We start from the raw sequence: 16,595 nt of genomic DNA on the forward strand, positions 1-16,595 counted from the left end.
TGTGTGTTGGCAAATAGTAGGTAGAATCTTGATCTAACCACCCAACAGAGACCTGAATCAGATAAATTCTTTGCTGGCGGGCCTCTCATTTTGGCACATCTGACTTAAGCCCTCTGGGATGCGTACAGGTAGCTCCAGTTAAACAGAGTGGCTGTAGGAGGGGGAGAATATAACAACAATTTCATTTATTTCCCTAGGAAAAAAAAATAATGAAACAGTAACATAGGGGCCTCTGTTTTCTGACATGGAAATAATACATAGTGTCCAAGTTGTCACTAATAGGAACGGTGTGTGTGAGGTGTGTATAGAGAAAGAGAGGGAGAGAGGGCTGGAGGGAGGGGCAGAGAGACAGACTGAGATTGACAGATGGAGTATATGAGAAAATTGAATCTCTCAGCCATCTACAAAAGCAGAGACAAAGGCAGCCCAGACGTACATGCCCAGTCCCTGCTGTCATAGGTTCATTAAGCTGTACCTGTAGCTACATCAGACCTAACCATCAGATTCCCAGGTTAAAACACAAGTTCATGATTACATAACACTGAGGCTGATTGAATATGCCGAGCACAGATGTGCATTTAATTGAAATAACCTCAACTACATGTCCCACAAGTAACAGGAAATATCAAATTTCAGCAGCTCAGGGTGGGAGGAGGCTCACAGTTGCCAGGTGACTTTTTAAACCCCCCAGGGTTAGTTTCCAGCTGTGTGCAGGCTGCTTTGGTGTGTCTGCTCTCCTAGGTGCCCTGCCTGCTGCCTGCACCCACCACAGCCACTCATTTTGGCACATCTGACTTAAACCCTCTGGGATGCGTACAGGTAGCTCCAATTAAACAGAGTGGCTGTAGGAGGGGGAGAATATAACAACAATTTCATTTATTTCCCTAGGAAAAAAAATAATGAAACAGTAACGTAGGGGCCCATTTTATGAGAAATCTCCACTGACAGAGGTTCTGCAAGTTAGTGATTTTGTGTTTGAGCAAGGTTTCTGGCCTCAGGGGCTGTAAGCAACTCCAGGTCCCTTAACACCAAGAGTCTGTCCTTAACTCAGGAAAGCAAGGAAATTCGAAACCAGAGCTCAAGATGCTTGTAGAATAGGAATTTGTGGTGTTGACTTTAGCCCTGCCAAGGAGGTGTTAAGCTAAGTGGCCACTGAAGTTTCTGCTCCAGCATCTGGTGTCGGACTTGACACTGCTCCTCAGGCCCAAACAGCAGACAGGGGTGGCAAATAAAACCCGCTGTACCACACATGGTGGCTGGGAGATCCCACACTGGTAGAAACCAGGCTGGAAGGAGCGTGAGGAAATCAGTTTGTTTTCTGTTTTATATGCTGTTCTGCTCTAAGGAATATTGTTACTTTAATTTTTCTTGCTGTAAATTAGTACAGAGTTGAAGGAGACTGAAGTTAATTAGGAATCACCTTTTCTCTACCACCTACTGTCAGTTCCCACAGGGTGTTAGTACTCAGTAAGTCCTTGATAAGTGATTATTTGATGAATTGACAATCACCACCGTCATCATCCGTAGAAAACAATAATAGCAATAGTACAACAGTAGTACCACCAGCAACAGCAGCAGCTAATATTTATTTGGTATCTGCCGTCTCTAAACACTCTCTTGGGCAGTCTCATTTAGTTTCATTTGATTATCACAGCCGTCTTGTGGTCAAATAGTGCTGTTAGCTCCATTTTACAGTTGAAGGAACTGAGGCTTAGAGGTTAAGAAGGATGCTCAAGGTAGGTGTGGAGCTTGAATTCCAACCGGGTAGCTGGCCCGAAAGCTTGGTCTGGAATTACTTCCCTTAGCTTCCTTGTCATTTTGTACAGTTTGATAACCAGTCAAAGTTAAGAAGGGGAAGAGAAGGCCTGGAGGGCTTTCAAACTTGTAAGAATTGTAGACTGGTGAAGGACCTTAAGAGGAATTTCCAATTAACAGTGTTGTCCCTCCAACCACACCATGGTGGAAATGGAGACTCAAGTCCCCAGGCTTTCTTCTACTGTGCCATCTCCATCTTTCTCCTCAAGTACAGAGAAGTGGTGGTTGGTATGCTCTGAGCTCACTGACAAATCAAATTGGCTTGGTTTTCCATTTTGTTTGTTTTCCATGTCTAGTAGTTTTTCCAGTTTTTTTTTTTTTCTCTTGGTAACTCAAGTTACTGGGGTCAAGTGAAGATCTCCCCAAATTTTCTTTTTAAGTACATATAGTTTTAAACTTGAAATAACTCTGTGTATAATTTCCACCAGGAATGGGTATGAGCAGAGTTGCCCTGCCTCTGGAGCTCATCACCATTTTAGCATCAGGAAATTTCTAAGTGAAGGGACCTTAATATGAGATCAGACCTCTCACTTTGCAGGTGAGGAAACTGAGACTCACAGCAGTACTAACTGAGAGAACTGGGATGAAGACTTGCATCTTTTTAAAAATCTCCTAATCCAGTATTCATTCCACAGGCCTCTCTGGATTTTTGCTTGGGAAAGCTATATTTAATATAGATGTAGCGTTATGACATAATTCAATTAAAAGCTAGTTTCTTGCTTAATTTTGAAAGAATGCATTTTATATAGAAAAAGATATGTGAATTCATTATTAGACATCTGGTACAATATAGCCAAGGCTGCCACATTGAATCTCAGTAAAGTTGCAAGTATCCAGTTTTGACTGAGGTTATGTGTGATGGAAACGCCTTGGTAATGACACACCTAAAATACAGCTAAATGACAAAACAAATGAACAATAGAAACCCCAAGCTGTGAAACTTAAAAAAGGGACACTTGGTGGAAAGTACTGTATAATTAATTATACATTACTATATGCAGAGCTGAGGCAGATTGATTCCTCTTTGGAGGTCACATCTCCTATGAGCAAAATAAAAGCAACAAAAATTGCTACTTCTACCACCTCTGCAATTGCTCCTATAACTAACGGCGACTTATTGAACATTAGTCCATATCAGTCAGGTATTGTGATAAATGCTCTCCATTTTGCCATTTAATCCTTACCATGTTCCTATGAATTAGAAGCCATCGTTAGCTTGAGGGTGAGAGAAATTAAATAGTTTGTGGTCAGCTAATACACTGGCCTACGAGACTCCAAAGCCCAAACTTTTATGCACTATTCTCTGTTCTCTATTGACTAAATTTTTATTCATTTTGGAGGGTCACTTCTAAATAGATATGAGGTTTGCCAGTTACTTTCTTTTATACATGACTAGCGGCTTCTACTTACAAGTGGTTGTTATTTACTCACTTTTTAAAAAACTTACCTACATTTATGAGGTCACTTTAACCTCTTCAGTCTCTTGGGTTACAATACTTCAGTTGTAACCTTTGCTGGGAGTATGGAGAGATGACTCATTAGCTGTGCTATGTATGGCCCTTTGATGTGAAATTCATATTCATGAATGCTGTCATTCTTTCTCCTTATCTCTATTCCCTTCCGTATTAGTACTCTCTGCCCTCACTCATTGCTCCACCCCTCTTCTCTGACTTCCCGTATCCTTCTTTAGTGCAAGTATCTGTTGTTTTACTTTTTGCTTTTTCATCTTGTAAACCCACAGCTCCACTTTCATGGTGCCCTTTCTGTACTTTCTCACTCTGGTTTCAGATTTGTTTAAGCTTTGAGGTCCTTAACATATCACTTCTTAACAAGATGCTAATGTGGTAGATCTCAGCTTCTTGGAGAACACATTCTTCTTTCAAAGTATTGCATTTGAATTTTGTTAATAGTTTCTACCTTTGACTCCCCCAGTTAGTTGAGCTGGGAGTTGGATGGAGGGGCTAATGGCTGTTTCCAATCCCTATTTGCTGACTGAATTCTGGCGCCCCCATGTCCCAGCTGCACAAGATTTGAACCTTAATGTTATTTCTCATACTTTTGGCATTTCTCCCCCATGTTCCTAATCAATCATCAGGTTTGCTTGATTGTCTCTTTGTGATGTTTTTTGAATAAATACTTTCCTTGCCATTCCCATGGCAGCTGGACACTCATCCTATTGCTTGTATGTAATCTCCATCTCTCTTCTCCTTCACCCCTTTTTGCACACCCCTGTCAGAACCCAAACTTGGCTTTCATGGAGACCTATGCCAACTTCCTTCACTGGTCTCTTGCAGTTTCCCAGAATTTGTTTTATAAAACACTAGTGCTGAGGGATAATAATGAGTAATATTTTCAAAACAAGGTTCTGTGATTAAATACACTCAGGAAATGCTGGGTCAAGTAAACTTAAATGTGTTTCCTTACTGCAGAATTCTCAGAGCCCTTAATATGCTGATGTGCATGGTGAAGGAGGCTGATGGAGTATAGAGCGCCTCCAAAACTAATTTGAGCGGCAGAGCTTTTTTTTTTTTATTTTAATTTCTACTTATTTTGGCAGGGCAACAGGCAGGATTGATGTTTCACAGGAAACATATCAAGAAATGCTGGTTCTTTGGAATACATTTAAACTTCTCAGGCTGGCAATGGATCTCGGGCCAATTTATTTAGACAACTTGGGTGTGTTGTATCTCCCAAAGCAGCTCTGCACTCCGGTCTGATTGGCCTCCTGCTCTTCTTGTGTAAGCTGCCCTCTTATCTATGTCCATGACTTTATTTACATTCTTCTTTCGGACTAGAAGGCTTACTTCATTCTAGCCCCAAATTTGTATTTTATGTTTTTTGTAGACTACCTCGATTTACCTTGTCTTTTCAACAAATCTATACTTTCTAAGTTTGTTACAGTCTTTCTCAACCCCATTTTAGCCAGCGGTAGAGAACTATTTGCTAGATTTGCTTAACATTTATAATAAGGAAATGAATAATGACTACTCTGAGTATCTCTTACGATCTTGGCAGCTTTGCAGTGCTGTCTTTATAATCACCCTGCAAGGTAATTGTTCTTAAAGTCATGTTATAGGCAAACAAATTGAGGTTATGTAGGTAGTTTGTGCATGATTTTATAAGTCTTAAGTGACAAAATCAGGATTCAAACACAGGACACTTAAAAGCAATAATATGCTCAATGTCTGCCAAACTCCAAGGAGGCTTTAAAGCTGGAAGCCGGATTAACTTGGAGATGTGAAACCCATCTCTTTAGGTCAGATATACTGTTCTCTCAATTGATAAATAAAAACTTCTGGTTTAAATAGAGAAGAAGATGTTTTAAGGTCGGATCTTGGATAGTGAGAGTGGCAAAAATGCATCTTCTGTGTGAACTGTATATTAACATTCAGTGAGCTTTCGGCATTCCAGAAGGTGCTGTGGAGGACCTGAATAAAAAGTTGATACAGACCCTGAGCTCAGAAACATTTAATGTAGTTGTAGAGATGAAATAAAAACACATTATATAAGGGAATCATATATTATCATTTATAATTAACTTATAGATAGGTGTTCTTAATCTAAACTTCCCAGACTCGTAGGACAGCATTGATCAGTCTTTTGACAGAGTCTTTATGAACCTCTACGTTTGAGAGGATATGAGTATCTACACATTTCTTCAGATTGTCAAAGAGCTCTGTGACCCCAGCTAGTTAACAAGTTTGCAGGATGCTGTGGGGAAAGGAATGGCCTTGAAGCCACAGTGTCTTGGGTTGGATTCCACCTTTACAACTATTGGCTGAGAAACCATGGGCAATAAGGCAACTTCTTCAAACTCATTGCTAAAAAATTAGGGTATTAGGGTATGAATATACAATGTGCACAGACATAGTGAGGATGAAAGGGGATAGTGAGGATGAAAGGGGATACTGAAAATATGTAAAGCATCTGATATGGTACTTGGCATACACTAGTTATTTTATACTAGCCACGTTTAATGTTCCTACGTGTACTAGTTCCCTATGGCTACAGTTGAAAAATTACCACTCACTGGCTTAGCACAGCACAAATATATTGTTTCACAGTTCTGGAGGTCAGAAGTCTGAAAAGGGTCTCAGTGGGCTAAAATCAAGGTGTCAGCAGGGCTGTGTTTCTTCTGAATGCCCTAGGGGATAGAATCCGTTTTTTGGTTTGTTTGTTTTTCTCTTTTCCAGTTTCTGAAGGTTGCCCACATTCCTTCGCTCCTGACCCCTTCCTCTAGCTTCAGACTTGCCAACAGCAGGTTGAATCCCTTTCACACTATAAGGCCCATGCACCTGCCTTCCTCTTTCACTAAGGGCCCTTGTGAATACATTCACCCCTTTCAGAAGTGCCCATATTGAGGTCAGCTGATTAGCAACCTTGATTCCATTTGCAAACTTAATTCCCTCTTGCCATGTAAATAACATAGTCACAGGTTCTGGGCATTAGAAGATGGACATGTTTGGGGGTCCATTATTCTGCCTACCACTCTTGATCATATTAGGCATTAGAGGTAAGTTGTTTTCCCATGTTGTTCTGATTCTGATTTAGCTTTTTGATTTTGACAATAATTTTTGGTAGGGTAGGTTATCTCTATTCAAATGGAGAAATTGGACTGCCATGAATTTGAATTTCTCAACTAGCTTTCTTGGCACACGACATAGTTTCCCCATAATGTTCCTGCCTTTTCAGAATTTTTTTCCTAATAGTCTCTTTATTCTGAAAGCATTAATTAATTATTCAGTTAATTGATTAGGCACAATTCTTTTGGTTACCTGCTGTATGTGTCATTACACTGAACTATTTTAGTAAGTTCAGTGTGGGCAATTTTTTTTTCACCAAAATATGTTCTCAAATTAATTAACTAACTCATTCATTCAACAGATATTTATTGATACATGATATGTGTTACAGCAGTAATATTTTTCGAGTAATGAAAAAATGAATCCATGCATTACATATATACCATTGTATGTTGCTTAATGGTAGGAATATGTTCTGAGAAGTGCATCATCAGGCAATTTTGCCATTATTCGAACATCAGAGAGTGCGCTTACACAAACCCTAGGCTAAATGGTACACCCTATTGCCACTAGGCTACAAACGTGTACAGTACAAATACTGTAGGCAATGATAACACAATGGCAAGTATTTTTGTATCTAAATACATCTAAACATAGAAAAGTTACAGTAAAAAAACAGTATTATAATCTTATGGGACCGCTGTCACTCATGTGGTTTGTTGTTGATAGAAACGTCGTTACGAGGCACGTGTCTACCTGTAGACCTTCTGTATACATGGCAGTGTGCCAGGCACTGAGGGGTACACATAAAACTTACAGGGAGTTTAAGGTCTGGCTTAGAAGTTAAGAATATGCTAAGGAAGAAAATGATTTATCATAAGCAGGCTATGACTTTGGTACACCCTAGTTTTGATCCCTAAAAGGAAAAACATAGTGTGACTACAAGATAGAGTATATGAAATTAAGACTGTCCCAGACCATCTGGGCTATATGGTGAGTTTTGCTTTTGGAATTTAGAGGAAACAGACGACTTTGGCTGAGGCGCCAGGGGCGTTGCTTTGGGAAGCTGGCATCAGGCCGGGAGCTGAAGGATGCGTGTGCTGTGAACTGTGAGGGAGTGCTGGGCAGGCACGGGCCACTGCAGGGCCCAGGTGAAGGGGGCTAGCACTGGGCTCCATGATTGAGGCCTGGACGGTAGCCCTGGCTATGGGTTTGGATGTGTTTTAGATGAGATCTTGTAGTTAGGGACTGCTTCCTTTGTTTGCTCTTTTGTTTCAAGTTGGTGAGCTCATGGAATTATGGAAAATACGTGAAAGCAAATTCATAACATTTAACAATGTACCTACACAATATTTCTTGAAATCAATTTTTTGTGTACAGATCAGTTACAATTTCTGGTGGATTATAGATTGGTGGAAAGTGACCTACTTCTCTCTTTTCCACCCCCACACCTATACGTGTTAGATTATTTCCCATTTAAGAGGTCAAGGAAGGCACCCAGGTGCCATGTGGTGGATCATGTGCTGACCCTTAGGTCCCTTTTGGGCCAACAGCCATCAGTGACATTCTGTGCAAGGCGGAGGGCTCCTGAATGGAGAAGTTCGGGTCCTTCTGGGTCGCACCACAGCCTCTTTCTGTCAGAAGCCTCTGTCATTGTTCAGGCAGGGCCTAGACAAACAGCCTTTCCTGATTCTTCACCCAAGCTTGGCATCATCATGACTCTTACCTGTCTGGGATTCCTGGAGCCCCTGAATGACACAGTCACCTCAGAGTCCCATGGGGCCTGTTTCCCTGCAGTTTGGCCTGAAAAGGTTTAAAGCCATGTTTTTTTACTTGTTAGGCTTCCTCATGGTTAGAGCATTATTTTTGGAAATGCAGTGATCCATGTAGTAGCAAAGTATGATGAACTGGAGAGACCTTCCTCTTTGCTGAAGTAATGGATTGAGGATAGAAGTTCTCTTCTGTGCTTTCAAAGTGAAAAAACATTTTAAAGACTGGAGAAATCTTATGACATGTTAAGTAAAAAATAGAAAATCAAATTTCATGTACAGAATTATCTTAACTATGTTGAAATAAATACATGCACAAAATTATAAACAGTGGCTCTTTCTTAGTGGCAGAAACATGAATGATATTTTTTCCCCTTCCTTATGCTTTTATGTTTTTGTTTTGTTGTGTTTGGAGGGGAGTGGGGTTAGAGTTTACTCAGTTTCTCTAATTTTTTTTTATATAACATGTGATTGTATAATTTTCCCTTAATTTTCTTTGACAGATGTTTTGAAAATAATCACTGCTCTCAGAAGAAAGGCATTTCATTAGAATAAATATATCCATGACATAAATAAATGTACCTGATGTGGTTAGGAGAAAAGTGTTGTTGGCAGTATAATTTCAGAGGCAGTGTGACTCTTATTTCTCATAGTGATCTTATTAAGGTATGGAACATCAAAGTGGTATGTCTTTAATCCAGCATTTTTAAAACTTTTAAAGCAAATATTCTTTTTCTAAAAGTATACATAGTCATTGCAAACAATGAAACGTAACTATAAATAATAATGCAAATACACATAAACAAGAAAGAGGAAAAGAAATGCCACACATAATTCTATTACCTTAGAGAAAAAACACACACTCTTATTATCTGGTTTTGTACACTTCTGTTCTTTTTTCCCCCCTTTACTTGTGCATTTGTATCCATATGTTGAAAGCAACTCAAAACAAAAATGAGATCTAATGATTTGACCTACAGGACTATGAAAAAATGTGCCACCAGTGATAAACTGGCATCTTTCTCTCCATCCTCTGACCTATGCATATTCAAACAAGGTTAGTTTCTGGATGGTCTGTTTCTGTAGCCTCCCTCCCTCTGCCTATCACGCCAAGCTTTCCAAAAGAGTGTGACTGGACATCTGGACGTGTTGGACTGAAGTTAATTTCACTGGGTCCACTGGAAAAAAATTATATGAGGATGCTGTGTTCATTTCTGTCCCCTAAGTGTTCTCAAGCCTTTTCCTTTTGCAGCCAGGCAGATTCTTGTAACACTGAGAATTCTCACTTGCAGACACACTCTAGTGCACGTGTTCACTGCGCCTGCAGGATCTGGCATAGGGACCTGGAGGTGCCAGGAAAAAGGGCCAAGGTTTCAAAATTATTTTAGCTCATGATACAAATGTCCCTAAATGCAACACATAATTTTCAGGCATCTTCACAGTCATGATATTTTGTTGGCCTCTTCGATATTGCTGTCACACAGAAAAATCATCCTGATTTCCAAACCCTTCCCTTCCATAAGTTAGGGCCTCTTGAAAAATATCTTTCCTGACAGCCCTGTTCACACATGATTTCCCTTGCCCAGAGTCTCCCTGGACATTCTTCATTGCTTCCCGCCCAGCTATGAGCAAGCTCAGGCTTCCCCAGGGTCACTTGAGGCAGTAGATCTTCTGTTGCTTCTATGAAGACTTGCTTTGTCATGTAATTGGCCTTATCTACAAGTACCCACAGTTTGACTCTTAAAAACAAAACAAACAATAACAACAAATCAAAAACAGAAAAGCATAAGAAAGAAAATAGTGTCACTTATGGTTCTTCCACCAAGGAATAACCACTGTTTTCAATTTTGGGGTGTGTATGTTTTGGCGGGGGTTGTGCATATTTATTTTAACATAGTTAAGATTATCCTGTGCATAGAATTTTATTTTTGATTTTTCACTTAACAGGTCATAAGCATTTCCTCAGTCATGAAGATTATTCACAAACTTTTTCAGTGACTAGATAATAGTTCATTTTATGTATTGTACTGCAAAGTGCTTAGCTGTTTGTTTAATTTTGGGAGACAATCTAAATACCAATTTTCTGACGATGCATCCATGATCAGCAGACATGTAGAAGAGTTTTAGGGTATGTGATGAACTTTCTGCAACTGTTAGTTATTAGTGCTTTGGTTAATGATAATTTTAATGTAATTGTTGTCCCTGGTACAAGGAGAAGATTGCCACAGGAGAGTGTGGGCAGCAGGTGTGGGCATTCCCTGTGCCTGCACCCCACTCAGAGAGGACTTCCTCAGGAGTGTAATTTCAAAACCTTAGGAGGTACCTTGGCCTTTCCAAGCTGAGGTCCGTCTGTAGCATGCTCAAAAGCTCAAAAACATTGGATTGTCTGGGCACTCTTGCTGAGAAGGTGGAGTTAAGGACCTGGAAAAGTCCTTCTCTTCGACTGAGTGCATCTGGGCATCAGGTTACTATATAGTCCTTTTGTGGCATATGTTGGTGTTACTTCCAAACTGTCATTCTCCTGATGCCACTTAGGGTCCCAAAGAACTGCCTTGTTCTCCCTCAACCAAAAAGCTACATCTTCGTGGCCAGGAAGAGATTCCATTTCATGGGCAGGGAGAATGTCGGGGGGAAATGTGGGATAGGATGACTTTGGAAGTAATCACATGGAGAAAGGACTGATAAATGCACTCTGAAGAGGTTAAATAGCTGGGAACTAGTTGAGAAGGTACAGAATTAGGAAGGTGGGGAGAGGGTAAAATGTGAAGCAACACACCATGTAAAGTAGGAGTCAGAAGGAAAAGCGACCAAGAAAGGAATAAGAAAGGAGCAGAAAGGGAGGGTAAATTCTAGTATTACTGCTGAGCTTTCAAAATGTGTCTCTTCCTCCTACTTCTTCCACCCTCCACCCCGAGGAGTGCCTTTTATATATTCTTTAAAATATTTGTTCATTGAAATTCTCATAAATGCCAAAACTTTTCCTTTTATAGTCTCTATTAAATATTAACAAGGAAAACTAATTTAAAACAAAAAGTTAATTTATTAAGTTCCAAATGTATGTGCTTTGTATGGAGTCATATGAAGTTGACATATAAAATGACATAATATATCATAACATAAAGCAACATTACTCTCCAAACACTTTAGAAATTAAAAGCAAATGTTTCCATTGGATCCCTTTGGTCCTATCAGATCAGCTGGCACATCCTTCCTCTGTCTTGACTCAATTCTTCCCTTAGATATTCTGAGAACTTACTTATATGACGTTCTCATATTCTTGACCTGGTAGTTTTATTCTGGTTATTATTCTTGATCTGGCTATTATTTTAGTGTTGACTGGAAATTGTGCTTTTTATTATAGTTTTTTTATTATTTGGGCTAATATCTCTAAATGGATTCCTCATTTCCTGGTTGCTTCATGCCTTTTTGAAAACAGATAAAATATATTTACATGCAGAACAAACCAATGCCAAGATTTGTTTAAAAAATATTTAATTTTCTATAAAAATCTTTGGACTGCCCCAAAGTGTAAAACTTCACTTTGATCTCATAAGTATTTGAATTAATGATATTTCAGAATGATGACTCTACTGGGATTTCTTAACGGTGCTAAATCATATTTTGTAACTTATTTTTCATCCACTTTTAGATCATGGTCCTTAGATCAAAACATAGGAATTTTTGGAAAACATATAAAGACTATCCATAAATATTGTTAGTAATTTGTTTCCTGACACTATTAAACTTGTATCTGTTTGGCAGTTCTGTTGATTTGTCCTACGGAAGTACATGGGTGTTGAATATCAGTTTTCCTTAAGAGCATGAAAAACATTTAGCACATCGTGTTTCTAATTTTTTTGAATTAGTTAAATGGAAATCATGCTAATGTCTTCGTGTATTGTCACTGATGTTGCTGGCATTTGTTTAATATATTTACTTTGCTCTTGTATGTGTGGGTTGTAAAGTAAGACAGTTCTTAGTTATCTTAGTTTAGTTTCTTCATCCCTAACGTTAAGACCATGGAAGCATATCTATGCTACAAAATAGGCATGCTTCGAAAATTCAGAGGTTTTAAAATAACTTTCAAGTATGAAAGAACCAGAAGTATTCTGAGTATTCTGTGAGGTTTGGCACAAACCTTTAAAAATGACGACTTTTTTTTTTTTTTTAAATAAAAAAATTGATTTCCCTTAGTGCATCTCTGCTAAGTCCCCCTCTTACCCAGCAGGTGCCCCTGATTTCTCTGTAAATCCTTGGCTTGGTTTGTGACCCGGCTTTTGTCTCTCACTCCTCCGCAGAGCCCGGCGTTTGCACGGTGTTTGGAGATCCCCACTACAACACTTTTGACGGTCGGACATTTAACTTTCAGGGGACGTGTCAGTACGTTTTGACAAAAGACTGCTCCTCCCCTGCCTCGCCCTTCCAGGTGCTGGTGAAGAACGACGCCCGCCGGACGCGCTCCTTCTCGTGGACCAAGTCGGTGGAGCTGGTGCTGGGCGAGAGCAGGGTCAGCCTGCAGCAGCACCTTACCGTGCGCTGGAACGGCTCGCGCATCGCGCTCCCCTGCCGCGCACCGCACTTCCACATCGACCTGGATGGCTACCTCCTGAAAGTGACCACCAAAGCAGGTGGGGCGTCTGTGGCCTCCCTCTTGGTCTAGCCTCCGCCTCACTTACCCGTTCAGCAGCATGGCTCCGTTAGAGTACTCAAGAGATGTGGTTCCTCCTCCGAGGAAAAACCCAAGGCAGAGCCAGGTTCCAACTGCGGGACTTGTCTCATCCCCACTCACAGGGAAGGCACATCCTGAAGATGCCACAAACAGCGGGAGATATTTGCACCATATGGAGTCTTGCAATTGGATGCCAGTCCCACCAGTCTTGCAATCTTCCCACATCCAGAACCTTTCCATCCTCTGTCTAAAAATAGCAGTTGTACTCTCCAAATAACCCCTCTCTCGAGTTTTGTTGCTCTTTTAGGCCATCAATGCCTAGCTTGGAATTGTCAGTGTCTCCCAGTTCAGCCAGCTATGTGCAGTTTCACGTCTGGGAGAAATAGTGTTCTGTGTTACCGTCTGCCCAAGACTTTGCAGCGGAGTCCTCAAAAGTAAACAGCTTAATATCAGTGATGTTCAAAAGAAACATAAATGTCCACAGCAGAAGGGCTTGTTCTTGGCAAACTCTGGTATGCAGGAATAACCATAACCCACGTGGCTATTCTGTGCCACCGAGGCCCCTTCTTTCTCAGCAGCCCTTGGTGCTGTAGGCTCACTGGTCTCTGCCTTTCCACTCCAAGAGCAGATATATTCCCCCTTGGGCCAAACTAATTTTGACTGCCAGTGTTCCACCAGGCTCAAACTCTTGTCTGTTGTTTGCTACCTAAGAAAGGCATTTTAGAAGCAGAACTCAGTTCTTGAATATCAGCCCCAGAGCATAAATTCAGCTCATTTTCACATTTTGTATATCACGTATGGTTCCTTCCATGGTACCTTTGGTTAATATGTATCTTTTGTCAGTTGGACATTGCACTGCCTTTCCTTTGGCCTACTCTGTTTTTTTTTAAGCATGACACTCTTAAGGAAAGGAGTGTATTTCTTGCTGTTTGCATTCAGAAGAATGTAACAAGTGTGAAAGTATCAGTTGGGTTCCCATTTCTTTAGATAATGAAACATTTGACAAAGCAGGCACTTTTCAGAGGCTATAGAGACTGTTTCTACCATACCTTCAGAACCCTGGTAATTACTTCAGTTCAAGCCAAAATGTATTTTGATAAGTTGATTTGAGCTTACGGAATGCCAGCTTAGCTAGACAAAGGCAGGAAACCAAGAAGCAGCCCAGGGAGCTTTTAGTTCGAGTATAACATGTTTTCAGTGACAGAATGTTAAGTATTAATATACTGGAACATTTTATAAAGGGGGAAAAGATTCCTATTCTTTATTTCACAGTTGTGAGAGATCTACTCATTCAAGTTTAGAGGAATTAGTCCTGCTCAGAAAATTCACACACCTGCTCTTATATCCAAAAGACATGGCACTCTGTAAATATAGGCGCCAGGTCATCCCTTTCAAGGAGGCAAAGTTTTTTGGCTCTCTGTAAAGTGTACATAAGATGACCCGTTATTACACAGCACTAATTAAAAGCACCTTGACAATTTGCAAGCTAACTGAACACAATAGATTCTACTGATATGGAAATTATTAGTCAACCACAGCCTAGTTCTCAAAGAAATCTTGAGTACTTGAAGATTACTAACAGCCTAAGAGGTTCGATAGTGTTCCATTCGCAGCTGACAGAACCTTATGGAATAAATGTACTCTTTGCAAAGATTCCATGTTATAAAAATGAGCAAAAGGATGAGGCTAAGAGAATAACAGTAGATCATAAATGCCATAATTAGATTAGTGAATTTAACTGTTCTGTGCCTTTAACTCAGTTTTACAATTTATTTTTTTCCATCTCTCTTTCCAAGATGCAAGTAATTTTCATGGCACTCAATACCCAGCTGAACAATTTCCTGTAGCACACGAATCACACAAGCCCTCTGCTTCCTAGAGAAGAATTCTATTCCCGTGGGCATTGAACTTGTTTTTCTCTTATTCTTTGAATGAAACAATTCTGTTTCCAGACAGTAGTGTTTTCCACCCTGGTCTTTCCATCTCAGTTTGAACTACTCTTTAGGGATATTTTCTTTTTATCACCTATTGATTATCTATTTAAAATATCACAGAATTTGCTTCGAGTGTTCTTTCAGAGATTTAAAAAAAAATGTATAAGCTCATGTGATCAAAGGGTACTTTCTCCAAAATAGCAAGTTTCTTCAAAAAATCAAGCCTGCAGCTGGAAAATGGGAGATGGGAGGAATGACTCTTTGACCCCGCAGTTTATGTACTCTGTGCTTACGAGGGGATCATTTGGCAAGATAGCACAGGTGGCTGTGCGGTTTGGGTGGAATTAGGCTGTAGTTGCTTAACTAATATAAAAAGTGGGGTAGAACTAAGGCTTAGTAGCTTGAGAGAGCATTACCCACTTCCACCACACACTCCCACCTCAACTCTTGACACTTAGCAAATAATTTAAAAATATTTCCTTTCTACCATCTGTTCACTTCATCAACTTCACCTGAAAGAATTATATCACATCTACCTGAAAGCATTAACACATGGGGAACATGGCTTTTTACTTTATTTTTGGTAGAGCTTTACACTTGGTGAACCCAGAGAATACATCCTACCTTTCCCCTTTCTTTGGTGTAAAATTTGAATAGAAAAACTATCAATTTGTAAACCTCCCTATGGTATAGCTACAAATTTTGCACCTCTTCTTTCCTTTTTGCACCTTCTCTCTCCTTTCAGTGGACAACAGCAAAAGCAACAATAACAACCAGAAAACAAACAACACAAAACAACAATATCTACAATATTAAACAAAAACTGCAAAAAACCCAACTAGTGGTCTGGAGCCAGGTCACACATTTGAAGGGGGAAGAACAAGTTGGTAAAGCATTCACTGGTAAGAAGGGAAAATTGGAAGGCTCTTCCTTCAGTGGAAGGAATGTGGCTGCTGCTCGCATCCCCAGATGAGACATATGCTTTAGCTTTAGCCTTCTGACTCTGCCAGTTATTTCTACCCAATTTCCCATGCAGAGAATGGAGAAACTCATCCCAGCTGCAGGAAGGACTATCCCCAGCCTCTCAAACCCTTCCACGTTGTTTTCATCTCATAAGATGCCTATTTAAAATATTATTTGGAAGAGCAATTCCCTCAATTACAACTTATTAGTTTTTTTTTTGTCTTTCACTACTGTAATCTACTTTGTATGGATTTTGCTCATGTAGAGGGTAAAAATATCTATGCAAACACATATGTAAATGATATAGCCAGACAAAGGCGTCTGTAGTAGAATAAGTCATCCCTTCACAATGAGAAGCCTAGCATTGGTCTGTGAAAAATCTTCTTAATGTAACAATGACATGGAGAAAGAGGAAGACAGGAGAGTGAATTACAAATTATTCCCTTACTTTGGGGATTGTGTTTTATGAATGAGATGTCATGAGTTTTGAGAAGGGTTTACTGGGAACACGGCAGATCTGCATCTTTCAAAGTGTATGGACCACCAGTCCACTGCAAAGAAAGAACACAGTCATTCACCGTGAGTTGAATTCCCATGAACTCAGTTGCCCAAAGTCTCAAACTTAGTATATCATTGTCAGTAGTAAAGACGTTGGAAATCCCTGGTGTGTACATTCTCAACCATTTGTGGTGCTTAGAAGAACAGTATTTACCTGCTGTCTAGGAAAGAGATTTGTAGTTTGGAAAATTTTGCAACATGGAAAATCTTCAGAATTGTGCTGTGAAAGTTAGACTTTGTATGGAATTGATTTTCTCCTCTCATTTCTCTTGCTGGGCAGCTGCCTGGCTACAGGCTTATGAGGTCAAGTTTCTTAATACCTGACAGAGTGTATTACAAATCATCTTATAGTTTGCTTGTCTTC

The 16,595-nt window shown here is 39.9% G+C and overlaps 1 protein-coding gene across 1 annotated transcript in view; it reads left to right on the forward strand.

Annotated features, from left to right (window-relative positions):
• The window catches only part of BMPER (BMP binding endothelial regulator), a 243,543-nt gene that overhangs the window by 155,426 nt on the left and 71,522 nt on the right, over nt 1-16,595 (forward strand). The window contains exon 12 of the mRNA XM_023191705.1: nt 12,406-12,735. Within this exon, the coding sequence (XP_023047473.1) occupies nt 12,406-12,735 (330 nt within the window). The remainder of the gene's footprint in view (nt 1-12,405; nt 12,736-16,595) is intronic.

This window comes from Piliocolobus tephrosceles, chromosome 8 (genome assembly GCF_002776525.5).
Source record: "Piliocolobus tephrosceles isolate RC106 chromosome 8, ASM277652v3, whole genome shotgun sequence".
In the NCBI taxonomy this organism is placed as follows: Eukaryota; Metazoa; Chordata; class Mammalia; order Primates; family Cercopithecidae; genus Piliocolobus; species Piliocolobus tephrosceles.